This window comes from Parasteatoda tepidariorum, chromosome 12 (assembly GCF_982258835.1).
Source record: "Parasteatoda tepidariorum strain Cologne lab strain chromosome 12, Ptep-v5.0, whole genome shotgun sequence".
In the NCBI taxonomy this organism is placed as follows: Eukaryota; Metazoa; Arthropoda; class Arachnida; order Araneae; family Theridiidae; genus Parasteatoda; species Parasteatoda tepidariorum.
The window spans coordinates 61,433,938-61,457,327 of NC_141766.1; the positions used below are offsets into that span (position 1 = coordinate 61,433,938).

Sequence of the window (23,390 nt, forward strand, 5' to 3'; positions counted from 1 at the left end):
TCTTATGTTTGCATGCTTCACCACCATTTTGTACATTTATTTAAAATACTATGAGACAACTAAAATAATTCTGCCTGAATAATTTTTTTCTTTAGGAAGTGAAATGTCGGTTAACTTCAGTGACTTGTTATATTTCAAGAAAGAGAGTTTCTTAGAGTTTTTAAAATATTAGTAATTCTAAATTAATTAATATTAATTAATGTATACTACAATATTCCAGATACACATTTCTGAAATTAAAAAAAAAAATTCAAAAGGCAAAAGATTTTTTTGAATTTATTTTTTTAAACTTGTATTTAATAGAAACAATAAGTTAAATTTTTTAAATTTAGGAATTTATACATTTGTAGTATTTATTGTGAATGTCATTTTGAAAATACTTCATACTTAAAACAGAGCCGTCATGAATAAACAACTTGGAAATATTGGAACTTGGAAATAAAATTTCACATGCATCATAATGCATAGGAATATTTGCTTTTATTGGTAAAATGTGAAAGAAATTAATATTTTAATTATCAGGTGATACTATACAGCTGTATTGTTTTTACTCGAATGAAACCGGTTTGCATTTGTTTACGCTCCTGTATCAATTGGTTGACTTTGTAATGCAAAACGTTAAAAATAAAAAAAAATAGGAAGTATATAAGCATATAAAAAATCTCCCGAATAAAAACCAATTACATGTATGTTTAAATATAAAAGTATTGCATAGAAACTCGTACAAATCATGTAATAATTAAAAAACTACTGTGATTCTAATAATTTGATCTAAGTATTATAATACACTAATATAATGCTTGCTGTAATAAATATTCTATATTTATACAATATATCGTCTAATTTATCCAATCGTCAAATTTATATTATATATCATCTAATTTAACCAATTGATACACTAACGTAAACAAGTGCAAACCGGTTTCAGTCTCATAAAAACAATAAAGCTGTATAGTATCACCTGGTAATTAAGATTTTACATAGAATCTTACAGTGCGTCAAATAGTTTGGCCTGGGACTGTATATCATAAGAAAATTGAGACCGTCATTGATTATGTATTAAATAAATAAATATCTTAAAATAATCCTATGTCAAGAAAAGAGCTAATAGAGTTGATGAGTCCTTAAAAAAGAACCATAAAGGGATATAGAAATCTGCAAAAAATAGAAGGATATGTTTAAATAAATATAATGAAATCGCAATTAAATGGAACAATAATAGGAAGAATTAAATAGTTCATTGTAAATTACTTACATTTGCTGTTGTAAAGCTAATTCTTATAAGAGATAAGGATTCTCTTCTTCAACAGGAGCAATGTTTCGGTGTTCGGATTTATTTTTCGGTGACAATCTGAAACTAAATCAAAAAGAAAGAGATAATAATAGAATAACTGCATAATTCTACAAGACTTATCTTTTAAACAAAATATTTGCTTGTATGTAGCAATTTTTTTTAACTCGTGAAGTTTGAAAAGGAATGACCAAAATAATGTTAATAAATCTTATTTCTTAGCTAGTATTGAAAGCTATATAAGATTTACAAGAGTATAATATCTTAAAAAATACAATTCGACTTTTTATTCATTCTTTTGCCTTTATTAATTCTTTTAAAAAAATAATATTGGCATTGTAACAATTCTGCATTGTTAGAAATTTCTCTGAAAAAGTGGTTAAATAAAAATTTATTGAATGGTTGTTTTACCATATTTAATCAAGCACTTAAATTACCATAAATAAAATGGTAATCAAACTCTTAAGTTTGAGAAAAACTGTTTTTTTAACTGCTTTCCTTTAATACGGTTGAACAACCAGAACTGTCAATCTCATGACCGGCAACACATGAAAAATTTCCAGTGTCCGACACTCTCCAATGCCCATCACCTTGCCAAAAGCCGAGTTAAGTAATAATCATTATTTTTTTACGTTTTTGAAAAATGTTGGTTGTAAATGATTAAAAAACCGCATAGTATTGTATTCATGGTTTTATAAACATACTTTTTGTTAACTGGTTTCAAAACCATAGAGGAAAAAAATATCTTTACCGTAAACTTTACGGTTAATAGGATGGACAGTTATTTGACCATAATTTTAGAATTTTAGCAGTGCACTTTATAGGAATAATGATTATCCAGTCGACCTGATAGTATCAATCAAAAGAAATACAACGTTTTCTATCTGGGTATCATTTTATAAGTAAAGAACAGTGTATAAATTTGCGGTTATGTAATTGAGGTATATAAATTTGTGTCGTAAGAGTTAGAAGAGTGACATATTTTATTGTCATTAACTAAAAGGTATTACTATTTGAGTAATTCTAAAATTGGCTTTAAAAATTTAGAATTTCTGGTAAATGAAAAATAGCTTTTATTAATTTAAATATTTAAAGAAAAATCGTAAATACTGTGATTAGTAAAAAACGAGAAAAGAAAAAGAATTTTTTTAAAAAAGAAAACGTAGAAAAAGACTTAAACTATAAAAATTATATAATGTTAGAAGATAAATAATTTATCTAAATTAATATCTGCCTAATTATTGTTATTGTAACAAATGGAAAGTTTTTGAAATTAGCTTTAAGTATTGGATTACTATTATGCGCATAGACAAAAACAAAATGGTACAGAAATCATATTTAGTTAATATTAAAATTACAGCACAGAGCTATTAGGTCGCTAATTCCAGAAAGAAACAAACCAAGGAAAAGCGTTCACAGCCTTTCAAATTTCATTCATGTTTTTTTTCCTACAATTGGTGATATATGCAACTGGTTTACCATCGAATTTCAGCATTTCTTTAAATTGGAAATGCGTTTAAAAATCAGTTATGTATTATTGTATCTCGTTTTATAGTAACTCAAAAGGTTATATAGTGAATAAGCTACAATATTCCAATTTCTGAAATTAAAAAAAAATGTTCAAAAGGCAAAAGATTTTTTTGAATTTATTTTTTTAAACTTGTATTTAATAGAAACAATAAGTTAAATTTTTTAAATTTAGGAATTTATACATTTGCAGTATTTATTGTAAATGTCATTTTGAAAGTACTTCATACTTAAAACAGAGCCGTCATGAATAAACAATTCATACCTAAAAAATGACAAACAGAATTTCTATCATAAATTTAATTTATCTTAGTTATATTGTAAACATGGATTAACATTATTTTGATGTTTATTTATTTATTTTTTGTTGTTATTTTGCAGTGAGATAGGAAATGTATAGTTATTTGGGCAAAAGAGCATGTAATAAAACTAATATTAACTATAAAAAAATTAAAATGGAAGTATTTTTCAGAGATTAAATTTATAATCATTGTAATGTAAAATGTTTATTTCATTTACGAAATTAATTATTTATTATTAATATTTATTTTGCAGTGACATGAGAAAAGCACAGTTATGTTGGTATTAAAATAAATAGTACAAATAGTTATTGTGACTATTTTTTTTTGTCGTTATCCCAATAATTGTGATAGTATGTTATTTCATAAAAACGAATGAATTGAAAATATTTAACTGTTAAATTGCTAATTTAACAGTTAAATATTTTCAATTCATTCCTCCCCTCTAAGAAAAAAAATTTGGTCGCAATTTTTCTCTTTAGAAAATTATGCATCAAAGTTACATTAGGGGAAATTCAAATTTTATTTTAAAATGTATAATTCTTAGAAACTACGTGACCCGACTGATAAAAGTCACTAAAAACTGACTCCCACCAAATTCAATATTTTCTGTATTCACATATAATTTCACGCTCTCCTCTTTTCTCCAAAAACGTATTCCGTCTCCCAACGCAATTTAAACTCAGACCCTCAAAAATTGAGGCGCATTTCCTTGATTAAGATGCACAACGAAAAGTAAAGTTGCAAAGTAGCAATTTTAGTAGCTCCTAACTTTAATATCCAACATCGTATATAGAATTGTAACTTAAAACCATCTTTCCGCCATGCATGGGTGGCAGAATTTCTACTTTGCATTACGAAACTTTTGGAAACGCTCAATAAGCATGATTTATTGCTATACACAAGAAGCTTCGTCAAAAGACATTTAAGTAAAGCAATCGATATTTTACATCTGTACCATGGAAAGCGAGAACGAGCATATTACCGTTGATTGAACCAATATTTTCTCTTTCTCATCAATAGTCATTCTCTCAGCACATTTAACTTAACTAATGAATTTCATTAAGATTTTGCATTTATAAGGCATTCTATACTTTACTGATTTGCATGATTTTTGTCCCATTCGATTCAATTTTTTAAAAAAAAAAATAAAGTCACTGATTTAAATTCGTACATGATTGAAATGATAATATTGTTTCTAATTACGATGTCAAGCACAGCAACAGAATCTTCAATTTTTAGAAATATATTAAAATGATGTTTTTTATAAGACATGATGTTAAATCATATAAACCGAATCTTCAAATATTAGAAACATATTGTAATGATGCTTTTTATAAAACATGATATTTTTCACTTCAACCAAATCTTCAATTTTCAGAAATTTATTGAAAGGATGTTTTTATATAATTTTATAGTTTATTACTTCAAATCGAATTTTCAATTTTTAGAAATTTAGTGAAATGATATTTTTACATCATTTTAAAGTACGATGTTAATCACATCAACCGAATCTTCAATGTTCCGAAATTTATTGATCTGATGTTTTTATATAATTTTAAAGTGCGATGCTAAATCGCATCAACCTAAACTTCAATTCTTTGAAATTTATTGCATGATTAAAAAAATTCTCTCTGAAAAATATTAGTATTGAATTTTAAATTTATTAAAGCATAATTCATTCTATAAAACACGTTTTATCCTCTTTTTAACCCTATGATTAGTTTTTTTTTCTTTGCGTTTAGAATGATCTATGAAACAGTTTTCATATTTGAAGTTCTTACAATTTATATTCTAAAAAAAGTAATGCCTAATTCTGTTTTTAACATTATTGTACTGTATAGTCACCTCAATAGAAATTTTTAATGGATCCCCAAATGGTTTATTATAAAAAGTGAATTTTTCTTATAGTTTATAGAGTTAATGAAATATACCACAAATATTGCTTTTAGATAGTAAATGAATCAAACATTAAATAATCATGCAATTTTGGTTCCTGTTGCATTCATATCAGTAAATAAGCTAATCAGTAAAATTTATTTATTTTTGCAGTGTAAATTTTCTAGATATTTTGCTACTAGTAAATGATAGATTTAATTGAATTAAAAGTTTTAGTTTCATATTATCAGACTACAACTATTATTTAAAAGATGTAACAAAAATATAACGTTTTTACATTTTCTCTTTTTTTCCTCTTCTGTTTTTTAATTAGTTTCTTACTTGGTTTGTGAATTATTTGTGTATTACAAAAACCATAAAGCAAAAAGTTTAAATGTTTCTATTAGCGAATTAATTAACTAATTTAATAAATAATTGAGCATTATTATCATCATTAAAGTAGTTAAATTTTATTCGTTCAGAAAAATAAGTTGTAGTAAAATATTGAATTTAGCATTAAGTATCCCGGTTTTAGAGTCCTTAATTAGTATGTAAGCTTTTTATACTTACAGTGCAACCAAATCTGTTTTGATACTTTCTTATATTACTGTTCTAAAAGGAATTTCACATGCCTGAAGAAATGGTATATCCAAAACATGCGTATCCTTACCTAAAATGCATATTAAAACAGTTAATAGTAAATATGAAACTGAATTTTCACACACATATTCTAAATACAAGTGATAATATAGTTTTTTATTTACTTAAGTGCATTTTATTTGTTAATTTAAAAAAAATGTCTATTAAGCATTAAAACAATTTTTTTAAATCTGTTCATTTGAGCCCATTAACAATAGTTCTTTTCTTTTTTTAAGGTTATAAACAATGTTTGATATTTGTAATATTGTATGATATTATAAATTAGGTATCCATTTTCACACTTTATTTATTCTACGCAATTTGGAAACTACTTATTTCTACAGCTGTTATGATATTTTATTTTTGCAGGTTAATGTTTAAGATACAAGTCAATTTTATACATCACGAGAAAATGCTTGACAAAGAAATAATAGAATTTCAGAAATTTCAGGTGTTTAAAATAAAATTTCTCAGGAACTATTCAGCCTATTTTACTCAAACTTTGTATTTTGCCACGTAAAATTATATTTCGTAAAATTATGTAAAAACTTGTGTACCTACATTTCAAAATTTTTTCGACAAATATTAAATAAAATAATAAATACTTACTAAAAGTTATTTTTCACATTGATTTAGCATTTATGCATGGATGTATAAATGAATTTTATAATTGTATGCAAAATAGTTAGTTTAATAACAGTTTAGTTTGAATTCATGGGGTTTTCGAAGTCAATTATATTAATTTTGGAGCTATTTCGGCAAATTTTTGCTCAATTTTGAAAAGCCCTTTCTTATAGTTTGCAATTTTTTTTTCAATTAAAGCATGTTTATTATTACTTGTTACCAAAATTTTATCTGCATCATTTTATGAAATCTCAAGAGATTTCTTTCAGTCTTGTCCATTAGCTTTTTCAAATCAAAAACTTCCAAACTAGAAGTTACCAAAAATACTGGCTGTTTAATTAAAAAAAAAAAAAAACTTAGTTATAAACTATTCTCTATCGTTTTACTTTCCATATTTTTAGTATAGAAGGGAAAATCTTGAAAACTGATCAAAAGGTTAGACAATTAATGCTAAAAGTAGTTACACACTTATTTTAAAAATTAAATCAGAGAGAAGGTTAACTCTTTAAAAAACAGAATAATAAAGCAACCAACAATAGACACAAAAGTTTGTAATGAATAACAACGCATTGATTTTTATTCCACACAGCAGTATTCTCACTTCCTGAAATTTCTAAAGATTTTATGGTAAAAATATTGTTAAAATATAGTGGAAAGTTAGTTTTCATGAATTGCCTTTTAATTTCAATGCTAAATTTACTGACACTTTAATTGCGAAAAATGTTGAGTTGTTAGCTTTCAATAACATAAAGCTATAAAAATTTTGTTATTCAGAATAATGGTTATCTTAGCAATCTAATAAGCATTTGATATTACACGAACTACACCTTCTGTTTTAAACAAAAATAGTTGAAGTAAAGTAACATATATACTTTATAAAAAGTTTTTTAAAGCTCATGTTATTGTATCAAATGTTTTAACTTTCAAATTTTAAACTTTTATCACAAATTAAATCCTGTACAAATTTTGTATTCATTTAAATAAAACAATTTATAAAAACTTTGACCACGACTTTATGAATTATCTTAAAATTTTTGAAATAAATTGTTTTTCGCTAAATTGTATTAGGAAGAGAATCAATAATCCTGAGTTTAGTAAAAAGAGTGATTTAAAAAAATTAGCTTCTTTTTTAATTAAACGATTTTTTTTCATTTTTGCATCTATTGTTTATTATTCCTCATTTTTGTCTCATTCATCGTTACTTAAAAAAATAAATATTCCTTTGTACATATTATAAAATATTCCTGTGTCCATAGTCTGGTATAACAGTACAAAGAAGAAATGATTTTTTCTTATCACGAAAAGAGAATTTCGTTTTCTTATTTCAAATAAAGAAATAATAAAAGAAGAACGACAGAGGTATATGTATTTTTATTCAATGAAAGTACATATTTTTTTGTTTTATTATTTTTTGCTAATGGTGTGCGAATTTCCTATTAAAGATAATGAACGAAACTGCTTATTTGAAAAATTGTATACAGAAATAGACACACAATAAGGAATTACAATAAATTACGCCAATCATATAAATTTCGAATTAAAATAAAAAGTATTCAGCTGACTTATATTAATCAGGCAATATTTATTTATTTCATTCAAATGTGATGTTCACAATGTCATAATATGTTTATTAGAAATCGAAACCAATCGAAAAGGAAAACTCGAAGTGACCGCCGAAATCTAATCGAATTGTTTCGCTACTCTTGACCGAAACTTGATGAGTGATAGTGGAGGTAACACATGATACTTTACGACAATACTTCGTTGTGAGAAATGCAGGAATCCGGATTCGAACTTTGGTCGGTAAGGAGTTGAGTCAGATATAACATTTAATTGTTAGATGATATATAAAGGATATATAGAGTTATAAAAATTTTACTAACAATTCTAAGCAAGAAATTACATATGACCGTAAAAATGATTCGTTTGTCAGATTTCCTTGTCAATTTCAGTTACTGATTGATGAAAATTTCATAAAGTTAAGAAAGCTTTGTTAAACAATTATGAATCAGTAATTAGATATGACCACGAAATACGATAGTTCATTTATACGATATGCAATGTTGAAAATGTTGTAAATAATTCTGAAACAAAAATTTAGTTTGAGTGTTAAATTATTTTAAGCTTAAGGGGAGTTACACCATCCTTTAAAATACCTATGTTTATGACATGAAAAGAAACTTAGAAACTAATTATGTTTGACGTATTGAATGTTTTTAAACATAATTATTATTGGAAAAATTCCTAGACTGGGAATAGCTTACACATTTCTTTTAACATAGTGTGTCAAAAATAGCGGAAGTGTTGAATGAAATGTCAGGAACCCTCTGTTTTCTTCACGTTCCACCTACGTTTGTTTTTATGTGGGAGCAACAATCACTCATCCTAAGAAACTCCTATATTTTGGGTAAATCAACGTAAGCAAAATCTTGAAAAGATCCAGTCACCTTCCAATACATATTTATTCAACATCTTATATCTGCATTTTGAGACGCAAGTTATCTTAAATATTAGTTGTTAAGTGAAATCTTAAACCCTAACTGTTTTCTCTATACATCTTGTGATTATTTTTATAATAATTAAGAAAGCTCCAGCATTACATGTTTTATTAAACAAATTCATAGTTATGAAAGTATCTTGGTTAACACTCTTATGTCTTTGCACATTTTTACCTGCATTCTCTTCGGCGTCGTAAACTATTTAAATGATGTATCGGGGAGGTTTTAACTATTATCCTGTTAAATGATTTAAGTAAGAATAAAAACTAGATTAAAAAAAATTTGAAAATTCACAGGAAATCTAGTTTTTATTAAAAGGTATTACTAGATATATTGAGACATTCATTGTAATAAAAATAATGAAAACATTTTAATGTATTCCACAATATTTATTTCATACTTTAGAAATTACTGTATTATAAGAACTGTTTATTTTAAATTAGAAAAATAAATCTGCTGCATTTAGGAAATTAACTTTTAAAATTGAGTCACGTGATCCCGTTACTTGAAAAGTACCATAAATATTAAACGCGCTTTTAATTTTATTCTAGTGCTCGTTTGATGTATCCTTTACTTAATCGGTATTTTTATGCAAGTATATCTTTCGAACATTTAGAGAATACACAATAAAGGAATATAAAAATAAGTTGGTATAAAATAAAAATGAAATGAAAAGCAAAAATGTTCAACTCAAATATGTTCTAAATAAATAAAAATATATTCCGGTAAAAATTAATATCATTATTAGCTTGGTCGTCAGGCTTGTTGATCGAAATAGACTAAAAAAAATTTTAGATCGAAATAAACTAAAAAAAATTTTAATTCGCCAAGATTTAATTTCTCGAGTCGACTGCAATTTTAAATTTTCAAAAACATGTATTTAAAATGCTATTCGTTAATTGATTGATTTTTAAGTTAATATAGCCTGAGTTCGTGATTTTGCAATGGTAAAGAAATGTCTGTATATTATTTCAATTTTATTTGCTTTCCAATTGAAAATTTAGTATATGTTGTCATACGTCTGTTAACAAATTATAATTGTATGTGTGCATAATCTTTGATTTATAATATTGTATCTTTAATAATGGTGCATTATAAAATTAATAATTTCAATTCCTCCCCCGCCCCCCAGATTTTGAAATTATTCAAAAATTTGTGTTAAAAGTTTCCTTTTTAGTGTAGCTAGCTTAGTTATTTTTTTTAATATAATTGGATATTAATTTTAATTACAACCATATTATTTTTAATTAATAAATTTTCTAACCTATTTGCAATATTGGAATTCAATACAGTTAATAAATGGTTACTTTGAAGATAATATTTTAAAATTCATTTCAAAACATAAGGATGTAGTTGTCTTAAAAAGTTTGAACAACTATTAATTTTATCCAAAATTTGTAAAATACTTTTTTTTTTTTTTGGAAAAAATTCTTCTCAATAGCTTTTGAAGAGAGTTTTATTTAAATTAACTATCTATGTTATGCATGACCATGAAATTTTGGACTTTAATAACCCAGTTACATATAGTAACGAACGAAAAAGATATATAAATGTAGATCAGAAGAAGTTTTTCATAACTAATCAGTAGTAATTTTTCATAATTTTTTAATCGGAGTAATTTCACTTAATTTTATTATTGATTTTTACCCTAATAGATCGAATAGGGTGATTATAGAATTAATTAGTAATAAAGTGCAAGCATTGTATTTCATTCTGGAACCCTTATCATTAAAAAATACTGAAACAAATAACACCAAATAGAGATGACATGGTGCAACAAATAAGATTTTTTTATATCCAACCAATTATGACAAATAAGATTTTGTAATTAAAAAATAATGTTGTCAATTTTTTTTTCTTCAAAGAGTTATAAAAAAATAATCAAATATAAAACATTTTTTTTTTCTTTTTTTGTCGTGATAAAATTTACTTTACTAATATTATTAAAATTTACTTAATTTATAATTTTCTTAAATTATAAATATCCAATGCCAATTTCAAATTATTTTTATCTGATATTTTAAAAGTAATTTGAAAATATAAATGTGATAATGAGAATATAATGTTGAAGACAATATTGACCTAGGATTTTTCAATAATAGATTTAAAAATTGCATTATTTCAAATTACACAATCCCAATAGATCGCTTTACTTTCAAAATTATTTTTATTGATGTAACTTTATTCTCCCTGTAATATGAAAAGAAAAAAAATAGGATTGAATTTGTTAAATTTAAAAAAGAAAACCGAAAAGCCAAACTGTATTTCAATTATTGTATTGTTTATTAGGCAAATTATTTTGTCATCCTATTAACTATCGTGAAATTTAATAGTATAAATTAATTTAATTGCATTTTCTTCTTTAAAAAAATCTTAACTCCGTTTTGCTTAAAATTCATAATAATTTGAATAGAAACCGTGTGTTTATTTAAATGCACTCAATTTGTAACAATCCGCTTGAAATAATGCCAAACATGTGTCTGTTCCATGAAAGGGAGTATCCATATCAGATATGAACACGCATTGAGATCATAAAAGCGTTTCTTTCACGGTCACGCATGGAGGAAGGAGAACCTATTGAAATGAATCTTTTTAATTTTCCTCGAGCCGATCGTAAAGTTCAAATAGAGTGCGCGCTTCCCCGTGGTCCTAAAAAAAGCTCTAGACCAGCTGCGTGATAAGAAAAAGAGCTTTTATATCCTCTCTAAACTTTCATACTGCAGCAGAATGTTTATATTTGCAGGCGCCAATGGATTGCGCAGGCGAGGACGTCAGACTTATACGCGTTACCAGACTCTGGAGTTGGAGAAAGAATTCCACACCAACCATTATTTAACCAGAAGGCGAAGAATCGAGATGGCCCATGCACTTTGCCTCACTGAACGACAGATCAAAATCTGGTTCCAAAACCGGCGCATGAAACTCAAGAAAGAAATTCAGGCTATCAAGGAACTGAACGAACAGGAACGACAAGCACAAGCTGCCAAACTGGCAGCCCACCAGAAATCTTCAACTTCAAGTGGAGGTAATAATGCCAACAACAATGATTCCACTGCATCAGCGACAAAAACGTAAGGTCGTTCCTCTTCTACTTATTTCGCATTGTTTTATTTTTTATTGTGAATCCTATTTCCCCACCCTATATTTTTTTCACCCTTTTTTTTTAGCATAAGTCGGTCATTGTCGTATATCTTCCGTTCTTTGTATTCAAGGACTTCCTTCCAATGCAACGTAGTTGGACAATGCAAATTATTACTTTCAGTCTAGTAATAGTAATTAGAATCTTATAAATGGATGTTTTTTTTTTTTACATATACCATTAGAATTACTTTATAATTACGAAGAAAATAAAAAAAAATTGACCTGCCGCATACAAATGTCTTTCGAAATCAAAGGTCGTTAAAAAGATTGCCAATATTTACCGCTAGCTTTTCAGTCTCCCCCTTTTTTTCAGTAAAGAATAACATAATTACATTACATTGTAAAAAATATCATTGCACCCAAAGAACTAATTATGTGTGATTTCACTATTCTCAATGATTCTATATTTTTTATTAAATATAATGTCATATTCCACTCATGTCTCATTTAATTTACTTTACTATTGTCGTGATGAGTCAATTTTTTTCCATGGAAGGTTTTTGAATAACTTATCGATTAACAAAATTTATTAGTTTTTAGTTGCCTATATTAATTTAAATGTTGCATTTAGTTTTGTTGAAATGGTGATCATACAAGATGTGTTAAAATTTTGTATACATCTTAGTCAATTGTTAAAAAATAGCATAATAATGATTATGATTTACTGTAATTTTTTATAATATATATGAGCTGCAAAGTTTAAAGATATTTTTCTTCCTTTTTTTCCTAATAAATATTTATATTTCACTTATTCATCAGCCAAACCTATTTATTAGGTATTTGATAACTTCCTCAGCAGTATGCAGAATAAAATTATTAATTCCACATTAGTTAGTTAGCATCCTTTTCATATTGATTGTTACTAATCATACTTTTCATCTTAATCATATTTATCGTTATTTTAAGGGAGACATTTATTGGAATAAATATAAATCTATACACTTTTTTAAATTTTCTTGTAATTTTATGATCATCTTCCAAAATATTAATACTTAATACCGTTCATAAAATAAAACAATTCTAAATTTATTCTTTTTTTTCTTTTTCCGTTTTTTGATCTAAATATATCCAACATTTCAATACTAAAGTTTATTTTGAAACTCAAAGCTTTAAGGCAGGTGCCTGAATGAAATGTTACACAACAGTGTTACTTTTAAATGACTGTAAAAGTTTTTTTAATACCTAATATTTTGAACTTCATTTAATTATCTTAACTATCTTTTATTTGCATTAGTTAAAGTTGTATAAGCAAGTGCACTGTTTACAATTTTTATGAAGCAAAAGGATATCGTATAGCTTTAAATTATTTAAATAGTTGAATAAAACTTTTATATTTTGAAATGAACCAGAAAAAATAAAACTTTTACATTCATATAATAAATATAAACACGAAACACTATTTTTTTCTAAAAAAAATATATATATTATTCAAACCGATTCTTTTTAACTATTAATAGCATCAAAAATAAATTATGTTTCTCTCAATTGATTTATTTACTTATCGTTTTCCTCATTTACTTCGGTCTAACTATTATGGATTAATTTTATTCATTAGAATATCATGAATGTAATATAAACACTATATTTTCTAAAAGAGAACTGAAGCAACATAAAACTTTTTTTTATGTAGAAAATTAATAAGTATCCATTTAATAAAAACAAATTTAATTGCCTATCATTCTGTGTAATCCCCCTTTTTTTTTATCTATTCATGGATAAATTTTGTTCCTTAGCTTATTATGAAAGATATATCATGTTACTGCAGTTACTACTAAATTCATAAATAGTTGGTTATAAAAACCTTTAGTATGAAATGATGATTTCAAAAAATAGCATGGTATGTGTTTTCAAAATAGACAAAAATTATTTGCGTTTTCAAATTGGATACTTTTTCTCATGAAAATAGAAATGTTTTTTTTTTTTTTTTCAAATGAAAAGTCATTTTGAACCTAAAGTATTTTAAACAACTACCTATACAGCAACTGATAATCAAAGATAATGTAATACACATAAGTCTTAGTAACTTGCATATTAGGATTTAAATAATTAAGCTATTAAATATCTGTTTAATAAGTAGTGTTAATTCCTTACTTAATTATTAATCATTACATTCATATATTTTTGATCCATACAACATTATATGTCTTAATATTTATTTAATTGCGTTTTTAAATATAACTGTAAAAATTGAAATGGCTTCGTAAACAGTTAAATACTTAATTAGTTTTTGAAATAGGAAAAGAAGGTCTTAAAAATTAGAACATTTTCAAATTAAAAATTCGTGTAGTAGCGAATTTACTTAAAAACAAATAGAATTTTATTTTAATAGTTTACAATTTCTGTTGATTAATTCTGTTAAATATTCAAAATGAATAACAAATTATATTTTTCTTCAATTCTTTTCAAATTGAAAATATTGGTGTTCCTGAGAATTAACTAGAGAGAATTATAATTTAACTTAAAAGTTTACTATCTCGAGTGAAATAATATTTTATTAAAAAAAAAAATTTATTATTAAAAGTTTTATAAAATGAATGAAGTATTGTAATTTTTTTTTTAAAAAAAATTAGAGACAATTATTATGGAAACAATTATTATTATTTAACTTTCATTTACCATTTTGAGTGAAACAACATTTTAAATAAATATTTGGTTGATTAAACTAAATATAACGCAAATTGAACTACATTTTGGAAGATAAAAGAGGCTGGTCTTTCTGAATCAGTCCCCTTATCTATTAACCCAAGTAGACCTAAGCAAACCCAGTAGACCTTAGTTCACCACCCCTGGAGGATGAACATAATATTTGCATATCATTACCTATGCTTTGAATTGTTACCTTTCTGGGTCTAGTGGGAGTGTCTAGTGTGATAGATCGAATGGAAGCGGTAGTGTAAAAAGTTTTCTTTTTCGAAAAAATGTTTCTTCCAATTCAACATTTTCTCTTCTTCTAACTTAATCTTATCAGTCATTAATTTTGTTAAGAAGAATTCAAGAAACCAGGGTAAGTTATTTCAAATTAACTATTTTTTAAAAAAAATATTGTAACTTTAAATTTTTACGCGACTGATTGAAGTTGAAATCATAATAATAATAAAACTTTTTTTTTCTTAAATTTAAGCTACTATTCGCAACTATGTCCATAATAAAGTTTTTAAATTAAAAACCAATGTTTTTATACATTCGATGTTGCAAGAGTTATTGTTTTTTTCATAAATAATAAAAGGAGAAAACTAACAATTAATTAAAATAAAATAATATTGTAGATGAATAAGTAAATAAGATTGAGAAACAAAATAGTCTAAAACAGACATTTCTATCTATTGTCTATACCACATCCATATGCAGAGTTGTCAGCTGGAAAAAATGCTGTGTTCACTAATGGCTGCTCTTAACTTTCTTGTATTCAATGTGTGTATCTAAAAAATAAGAGTAAATAATTAGCACTACTTACTAATTAAAATTTTAATTTTAAGTTCCATTCATAGAGAGTAAATTTTATCACAAATATAATTATTTTGGTTATACAAAATGAGAATATATTTGCATTAATTTGAGTAAATTAACTTCTAAAACATTTTCTTTATTTAACCTATAAACTAAAAGCTCAATATTTATTGTAATGTTTTGAAACAATTCCAAAAAAGCATTCTATTCCTTTTCTATTACTTATAATTATTTTTTAAAACCTATAATTACAATAACTTTATTTATTAATATTGTTTTAATATAATACTAAAAATAATGTTATAAATGCTAAATAATATTATTATTGATAACTAAAAATATTTAGTATTTATAACTTTAAATAAAATAGTCATTTATTATTTTCATTTCATTTTTTTAATTAAGCATATTTTCTTTGCTATTAAGCATATTTTATTTATGATATGTATTTTTTTAATATATCATTTAATCTATTGTGATTTAAAATAACTGTACTTATTTATTAATTTTTTTAAAATTTCCGGATCGAATTCTTCTTTTTTTTGTAAATAAATCTATAATATTTATCAAATTGCATTTTTCAAATATATCGAATTCTTAATTTACAGATGTCTTTCAACAAAATTTGTTATACTTTGACATTGAAATCACACATTTTATTTACAAAAAATTAGTTAGTTAACAAAAAATTTAAAATATATTTATATAGGTTTATTTAAACATTTAACGCTATATTTGCATAAAGTTTCCAAATATTTTTAAACTTATTGATTTCTAGCTTATATAGTATTAAAATGCAATCAAAATAAAAAAATATATGTTTGCAAGTATACATAATTTGCATTTTCCAACCACGGAAAAGAACACGATATACAAATTTTACGCATTTACAACTGTAAATTGCAGTGATGATTCATAATATACGTAAATGTGCCAATGTGAAAACAAAAGTGAAAAGACGGGCACATGTGCATGCTTTTTGCTAAAACTCTATTCTCTAAAATGTGTACGCCATTCATCATATTTGAGACTTATGAAACAGACTGGCAAAAAATAGTAATTAGTATTATTTACAACTTAGAAGTGCAACTGCATTTGTGTCATTTGCCCGAAGCAGATTCTGCTAAAATGAACAATGGTATTTTTCATCTACAAAAGTCTAACAGAGATTGCTGAAAAATACCTACTCTGTAAAAAGTCTACAAACTAACTGTTCACATTCTTGTTCTGAGCCCATCTACTTCCCTTAAATCTTGTAGTTAGGAAAAAAAAGCTTTGGTACGATGGGGTTCTTGTGTCTTGTTCCGTGAAGTTTCTCATTTCTTGTGCTCAAGAATATACTGTAAAACATCCTCTGTACAGAAGATACTTTTACTTCTTTATAGTTAACTCGGCGGTCATTTTCTTTATTTTACTTTTTTTTATCCAAAAATACTTTTTTAATTTTTTTTTTCGTTTCCTGAAATCCATACATATGGTAAAAAGTAGTAATGTTTTTTTTTACAGTATTCAATTTTTATTTTGTAAATGTTAATCACTAACGTTATACAACGTAACTAACGTTAACTAGAACTAATATAAATGTTAAGATCGATAAAAAAAATAAAGTGATTTTATACTGCAATCTTCTTCAAAACACTTTTGATAACATTTTGATAAATTATGCGATTAGAATTTGTAAATTTTGTTAACCAGGAAATCACCTTTTAGTTATACTTACTGGTGGTTTTTAAACTTTTTTATACTCCCTTTCGACTATTTTTCAAAATCATTACGAAAAATACTTTTGCTATTTCTATACATGTTATTTTTATATAAATAGAAAATTATTATATATAAAAATTACATCTTTAATATTATGTAATAATTATCAAAAAATAAACACATATATGCTTGTAAGAGTTGGAAAACTCAGTTTTTTAAATTTTATAAAGCAATATATAAAAAAAATGTTTTTTTAAAAACATTTTAAATGCAGGTCTTTATATAATTAAATATGTTTTTTAAATTTTATTTTACAATATTAAAAGTGTTTTGAAAAATAAAACGTGCATGGACTATATTATAATTCTTATCAGTTTTCGTTCCTATTTATAAATATATTTATTCTTGTATTAAAATAGTAAAATTTTTCTACAATTTTCTGTCTTTTGAAGATTTAAGGAAGCATTATTCAATCAAAATGTAAATGATGAGAACAAGCTTTGGAATATCCTGGAAAAATTGCAAAAATCACTCTTGACATTTAAAACTTAAAAGTTAACACAAAAACAAAAAAAGTTAAGCACAATAACATTTTTTTCGCATATTTGATAATTTTTATAAATTATTATTAAACTGTATAAAATATTGCACAATAGGATAAGTAAAAAAGTTATTTGCATTGAAATAATTATTAAAGAAATAATGACATTTAAAAAGGATTTTTAAAAAAATATACTTAATGTTTTTTCTGAAACTGTATTTATTTATTAAGTGGAAGTAAACATTTAAAAGTAGGTCAAGTATTGTTGCTATTATAATTTTTCTATTTATTTATTTTTACTTTGCTTTTTTTTCCCCCAACTGCAATGACTGTCGAGTTAACACTTTTTAAAGTGTTTCGCATAAAAAAAAAATTTGTAAAAATAAAAATTTACTGAAATTTAAACACATAAATAACGCAAATACTTCAGTATTTTTATGAATTAAAAATTTTAATGACATCTCCCTATTAAAAAACTTTAAGAACTAATTAATATGATTTTTATGTTTACTTCAATATAATTTTATTATTTTATGCGAAACACATGTTGTAGCCTTCGATAAGTCATGTTAGATTTTGTAGCATATTTTAGTGCATTCGTACAATGGAATGAAAATATTTACCTCAGAGAGGCGCTTTAACTTAATTGCAAACCAGGCACATGTAAGCTAAGAAAGAAGCTTTAAAATTTAATAGTTAATTAAATTATAAAACTAAGAAAAATGCTTATTTTGAAGCGCATATTATCATGAAATCATATTTTCTATTTCCTCTTTACAAGAATTCTATGTTTATAGTCATTATAATAAAAATAAATTTTTGTGAACTTGAAATATCAACTTCATTTTAGAAAATAACTGGCCAAAAATAAAAATTTAATAAAAAGTATTTAAAAAACCAATAGCGAAATATTTGTCTTTGGTTTAATTATTATTATTTATATTGTTTACCTTCACTTCGAAAAAATCATAATTTTTTAATAATTATCACACTGTTTGAACTAGGTATAATTTTAAATGATTCAAAAATTAGCATAAAAATGTTTTATTATGACATGTGCTTTTAATTATTTTGCCTTATGATCGTCATTATTTTTTATGTAAAACTTCAATCTCTTCCTGATTTTAACCACAAGAGTTTTCTATCAAAATAATAATAAATATTTATGAAGAAAACATGCTTCCCATGTGATTTCCTGGTTTGCTAATATTTATGAATTCGTATAAAAAAAAACATGTGAATTCATCAGTCATTGAACAAAACATCATTATTTGTATGTAAAATTATTATTATATCGATCTCACAAGTAGCCGTAACGGTGAAAAAGTATACGTAATTTCATTGTTTTTATTGTTTGTTTCAATTGTATACAGACTGTTGTTTTTAAACTGTGTTGTCTGCATTAAAATATTAACAGTGCCATTCAAAGTTGCCAACGAGGTAAGATATATATATATATGAATATATATAGAAATATATTATTTTTAATTGTGTGCGTTTGATCACATTTATGTGCGTAAGTTACAGGTTTGTAAAATTTAGTATCACTTTTTTTTCTGAAATGTTGAAGTTTAGTGGTTTATTCCTTTCTGTTGAAATTATATATAGGATAAAACTTGTTTAACTTTTTTGTAAAAATGAATTTTGCTGTTTGAAGATTTTTAAACAGGCAAGTGCAATTTTGTTACTCTTTAAAATGAGAAAACATTCGTTGATATTGGTTTATTATTGAATTATTTTAATAAGTTTTTGCAGTTCTTTACTAATGGATGAGGACTTCATGTATTTTTTAAACTCATAATCTATTCCTTTTTTTATATTCAGTTTAAGAAATGAATATTTTGCAATTATTTCTTACGTTGCACTATATCGTACTGAGACGTATGAAACATTTTATAAATTTTTCTGGCAATAAAACACACATAACAAATTTATACCAAGTTCCTAGGATTGTACTAGTCGTAAAACAAAACAGTGAAACTAGACACAAGATATGCTATTTATTGTTTATCAGTTTTTATTTAGCTTATTAGTTAATTGTTAGCCAGCTTATTAAAAAATTGATTACCATGTTTATCATTTGTGGTAATTTATTATTATTTACTAATTTATTTTTAAATTATTAAAGTTCATGCCAGGTGGCGATATGTCAACCACCGTCACTAAATCTACGTTACAAACGTCGGTAAAATCATACGCATGGGCGACAAAATTTGTTGACATGAAGTATGTTTGAAATGTACATGATAGTAACGAAAAAAAGCTTTTTTGCATCAAATTCCATGAATTTCTTAATAAAATTGTTGTACTGATTTTATTGTTCTACGCGTGGAATGGAATTTAGGTGCATGGTATTCAAACAGAATAACTGAAAACGTCTGATGCAAGAAGTTTTAAATTTAAATGTTGAAATTTTAAATTTACATGTGCTGTGATTTTCATTTACTTACTCACAATAAAATTTTTCATCAATAAAGTAGTATTTTTCGCTCTATTAAAATTGATTTTATTTAAAATTTTATAATTTTTAGAAAATTCATTTTTAATATGATATTTTGCTAGTTCTTACATTCTCTCTTTTTTTCTATATTATTTATTTGGATTTACTATTTTAGTCTCTATGTTGAATCTATTTAATAATATTACTTTAGCTTTTTTTTCACTTAATTTCTTATTTTAAAAAAAAATAGTTATCTTTAATCATTATGAAGTGATGAACCTAACTAGTCTCAGGGCGTTAAAGATGACAATTAATAATTTACGATGCGTACCATAACTTGAATTATTTTTTTCTCAAGTTCGTCGAACATATTAAGTTTTTGGACCACTGAGTGAATATTTCTGGAGTGAACTCTATAAATTATAAGGATCAGAATTGGAAACTTCTAGCAGCTGCTAACTTTTCAAAAATCCAAAGCTAGTAAAAAAAGGTTTGACAAACGACAAATTAGCAAGAAGGAAACAAATTAACACGGTATGTAACATATGCATATAAGCATATGCATCCAATGTATGCGAGCTCACATATGTATACAAGCATGTGTGAAATTTTTACAAAATTCCTCTTTGGAGGGAAGACCCTTTTTTCAGCAAATTATTCAATCTTATATTATTCAATCTTGATTAACATGAAAATATACAATAAACAGTATACTTGAAAATTTCAAAAATTAAATACATTCTTATCGACTATAGAATATTGAGAGGTCTCTTTACCACAGCAATTTTTTTTAAATGAAATGAATTTAAAAATTGTGGTATTTACTGTAGTAACTCCAAAAAATAAATGATTGATAAAAACGAAAGATTTTATCAATTTATGCAACAAATTATGCAACAGTATGAGTAAACATGTAAGAATATAAAATCGAGATTATGTACCTGGCAAAATTAAACAGCGGTATTTTATTGAATTATTCAAAATTTTATTTGGTGAATTTAAAGCTGAATGTATATTTCATAGACTCAACAATCAAATTATTGCCCAGTAAATCAGATTTGTCATTCTTTTTAAGTTATGGCCAAACATTATTTAAATTAATAATTTAAAACACAAAATATAATTTTGCAGCCTTAATTTCTTTTTACGTTTCAGTTTTTCGTTAGTTATTTATAAATTTCATAAAGTATGCATCGCGAAAATAAATATAAAGGTATAAGAGCACGTGATGTAGTATAGCTGAACTTTTTAGTATTTCGATTCTTCCAGTTAAGTATGTCGACATTAATTTAATCTGAATGAAAACCAATTTTTTACAAAATTCTTTCGAGCCTTATAACTTTTTTATCTTTATTTTATTTTTACTTATTTGTCTAAAATACTTTTAATCTAAAAATAACATTTCTGAAATTGATTTCATTAAATGAATGGATCATTTATCATTGCTTTAGTTTCTATTGTCTCAGTTTTTAGAATAAAGGCATGTTGAACATGTTTAAGGCTTCCAATACTTATTTTTCATTTAATTTATTCATTATTTATTTGATGTAAAGTTGAGTGAGCAATATATGGAATTATTTTAATTATCATCATCTTTATCATATGCTGTTCTGTTAAACTTATGAGTTGATATCAGTTTTAGTACGTTGCATTTTATTTTTATACATAAATAAATAAATAACGTCATTCACTCCAACAGAAAACACGATTTAAAAACACGCTTCAATCATCGTATTATATAATATTTGTTACTATTTCGTCACGACAAAAGCTATTCATAAAATGCATGAACTACCTCATTCATTGGTTGAACGTTACTATTTTTAAAATGTTTATCTTCATTCAGTGAATTAGAGTTGAGAGTCACGAGCAGGCGATATACGTAAAAATTGTTGTATAAAATGCTTATCTATTTATCTTTCCTATATTTACAATTTATATAAATACCGTCATATACGTATTTTAAAATGAAAATGGGCAACTACAGTTTCCATGTACAAATATTTATATAGTTTAAAATAGACTTGACTTCCCATAATACGTAATATTTGCTGTTTTTCGTATAATATTTATTTCTAATTAATTAATAAAAATTTTAATTTTATGATAACATCTCAGTTTTGATGTTAAAAATCACCGTTTCGAAAAAAAAACATGTTCTTAAATTTTGCATCTCCCATGATGTACAGTGTAAATGTCGACGTACGTATTTGTAACGTGAAAAAAAGAAATATAGACTTTAATTAACTATGGATTTGTCAGTGTGAATTTGTTCTTTTTACACCAACAAATAATTATTCACTCATATTAAACATCTTACATCAAAATTAGTCAAATGTAAACAAATGTGTTGGCTTGTTTATGAACAAGTTCTATGCCATTGTTTATATATTATCGCTACTGCAAGAGTTTAATGGAGTGCGAGCAAATGAGCAAATTTATGTTCGGTGTTTATCTGAAGAGTAATGTTGTTTTAATGCCTTTTATTCGTCAATAAATATTGCCGTATTTTCTATTTTATGATTAGTATTTTGAAAAAAATATTCTGAAAATAAATTTTTCTTTGATTAAATTACTTAAATTTATTGATTAAAATTTAATTATTTTAATCAATAAATCTTTTTTTATTTTAAATATATATATTAATTTATATTCAAATAAATTTCATTATAAATTTATGCCCGGTGTTTACCTTAAAAGTTATGTATTTAAATGTCTTTATTTCGTCAATAAATGTCCCAGTATTTTTTATCTTTTGATTAGAATTTTTAAAAAATTCCTTAGACACCAAATATTTTTTGTCTACTCAATTTATTGGTTAAAATAGCTCTTTTTTTTAAATTTAATATAGCTTCCAAAAATTTGAAAAGATCATGGTTATTTTTGAACTTAAAATTTATTTTAACATTCTCTTAATTTTTTTCTGGATATAGTTTTAAAATTTTTCTTTAAATGAAAGTTTCTATCTTGCTTCCTTTAATAATAATAAAATAGTTTTTACAAACCATTCCGAAGTTTTAAGATAGATTAATAGTTAAAAAATTTTAAAAAAGTATATAGCAGTTTTATGATATTCATAGTATTTTAGCAGCATAATTTATATTATATGAATAATTTAATTTATATTAACATTATATAATTTTTAATCGTATTATATTTCAAGTATATTTATAATATTTTTCCTCTGTTTACAACAATAAGATGAAATTTTTTGCTAAGCTTATCAAATATTATAAGAATATTTATTGTTATACTTATACATTTATTGTATTTCAATTTTGTTTAAATCATTCTTTAAATCATTCATTTATCTACATATTGTATAGTCATATCACTCTAAATGTTTTGAATTTTAATGTTA

The 23,390-nt window shown here is 24.7% G+C and overlaps 1 protein-coding gene and 1 long non-coding RNA gene across 7 annotated transcripts in view; one reads left to right on the forward strand and one right to left on the reverse strand.

Annotated features, from left to right (window-relative positions):
• The window catches only part of LOC107457033 (homeotic protein ultrabithorax), a 234,285-nt gene extending 212,006 nt beyond the window's left edge, over window positions 1–22,279 (forward strand). For all 6 annotated transcript variants that reach the window (XM_021148683.4, XM_071187998.2, XM_071187996.2 and 3 more), the window contains one exon: window positions 11,500–22,279. In XM_021148683.4, coding sequence (XP_021004342.1) covers window positions 11,500–11,831 — 332 coding nt within the window. In that variant the 3' untranslated portion in view covers window positions 11,832–22,279. The remainder of the gene's footprint in view (window positions 1–11,499) is intronic.
• The window catches only part of LOC122268907 (uncharacterized), a 71,542-nt gene that overhangs the window by 12,702 nt on the left and 35,450 nt on the right, over window positions 1–23,390 (reverse strand). The window contains exons 4-6 of the long non-coding RNA XR_006224771.3: window positions 15,210–15,316; window positions 5,566–5,665; window positions 1,256–1,357 (exon numbers count right to left, since the gene is read on the reverse strand). This is a non-coding gene — a long non-coding RNA (uncharacterized LOC122268907). The remainder of the gene's footprint in view (window positions 1–1,255; window positions 1,358–5,565; window positions 5,666–15,209; window positions 15,317–23,390) is intronic.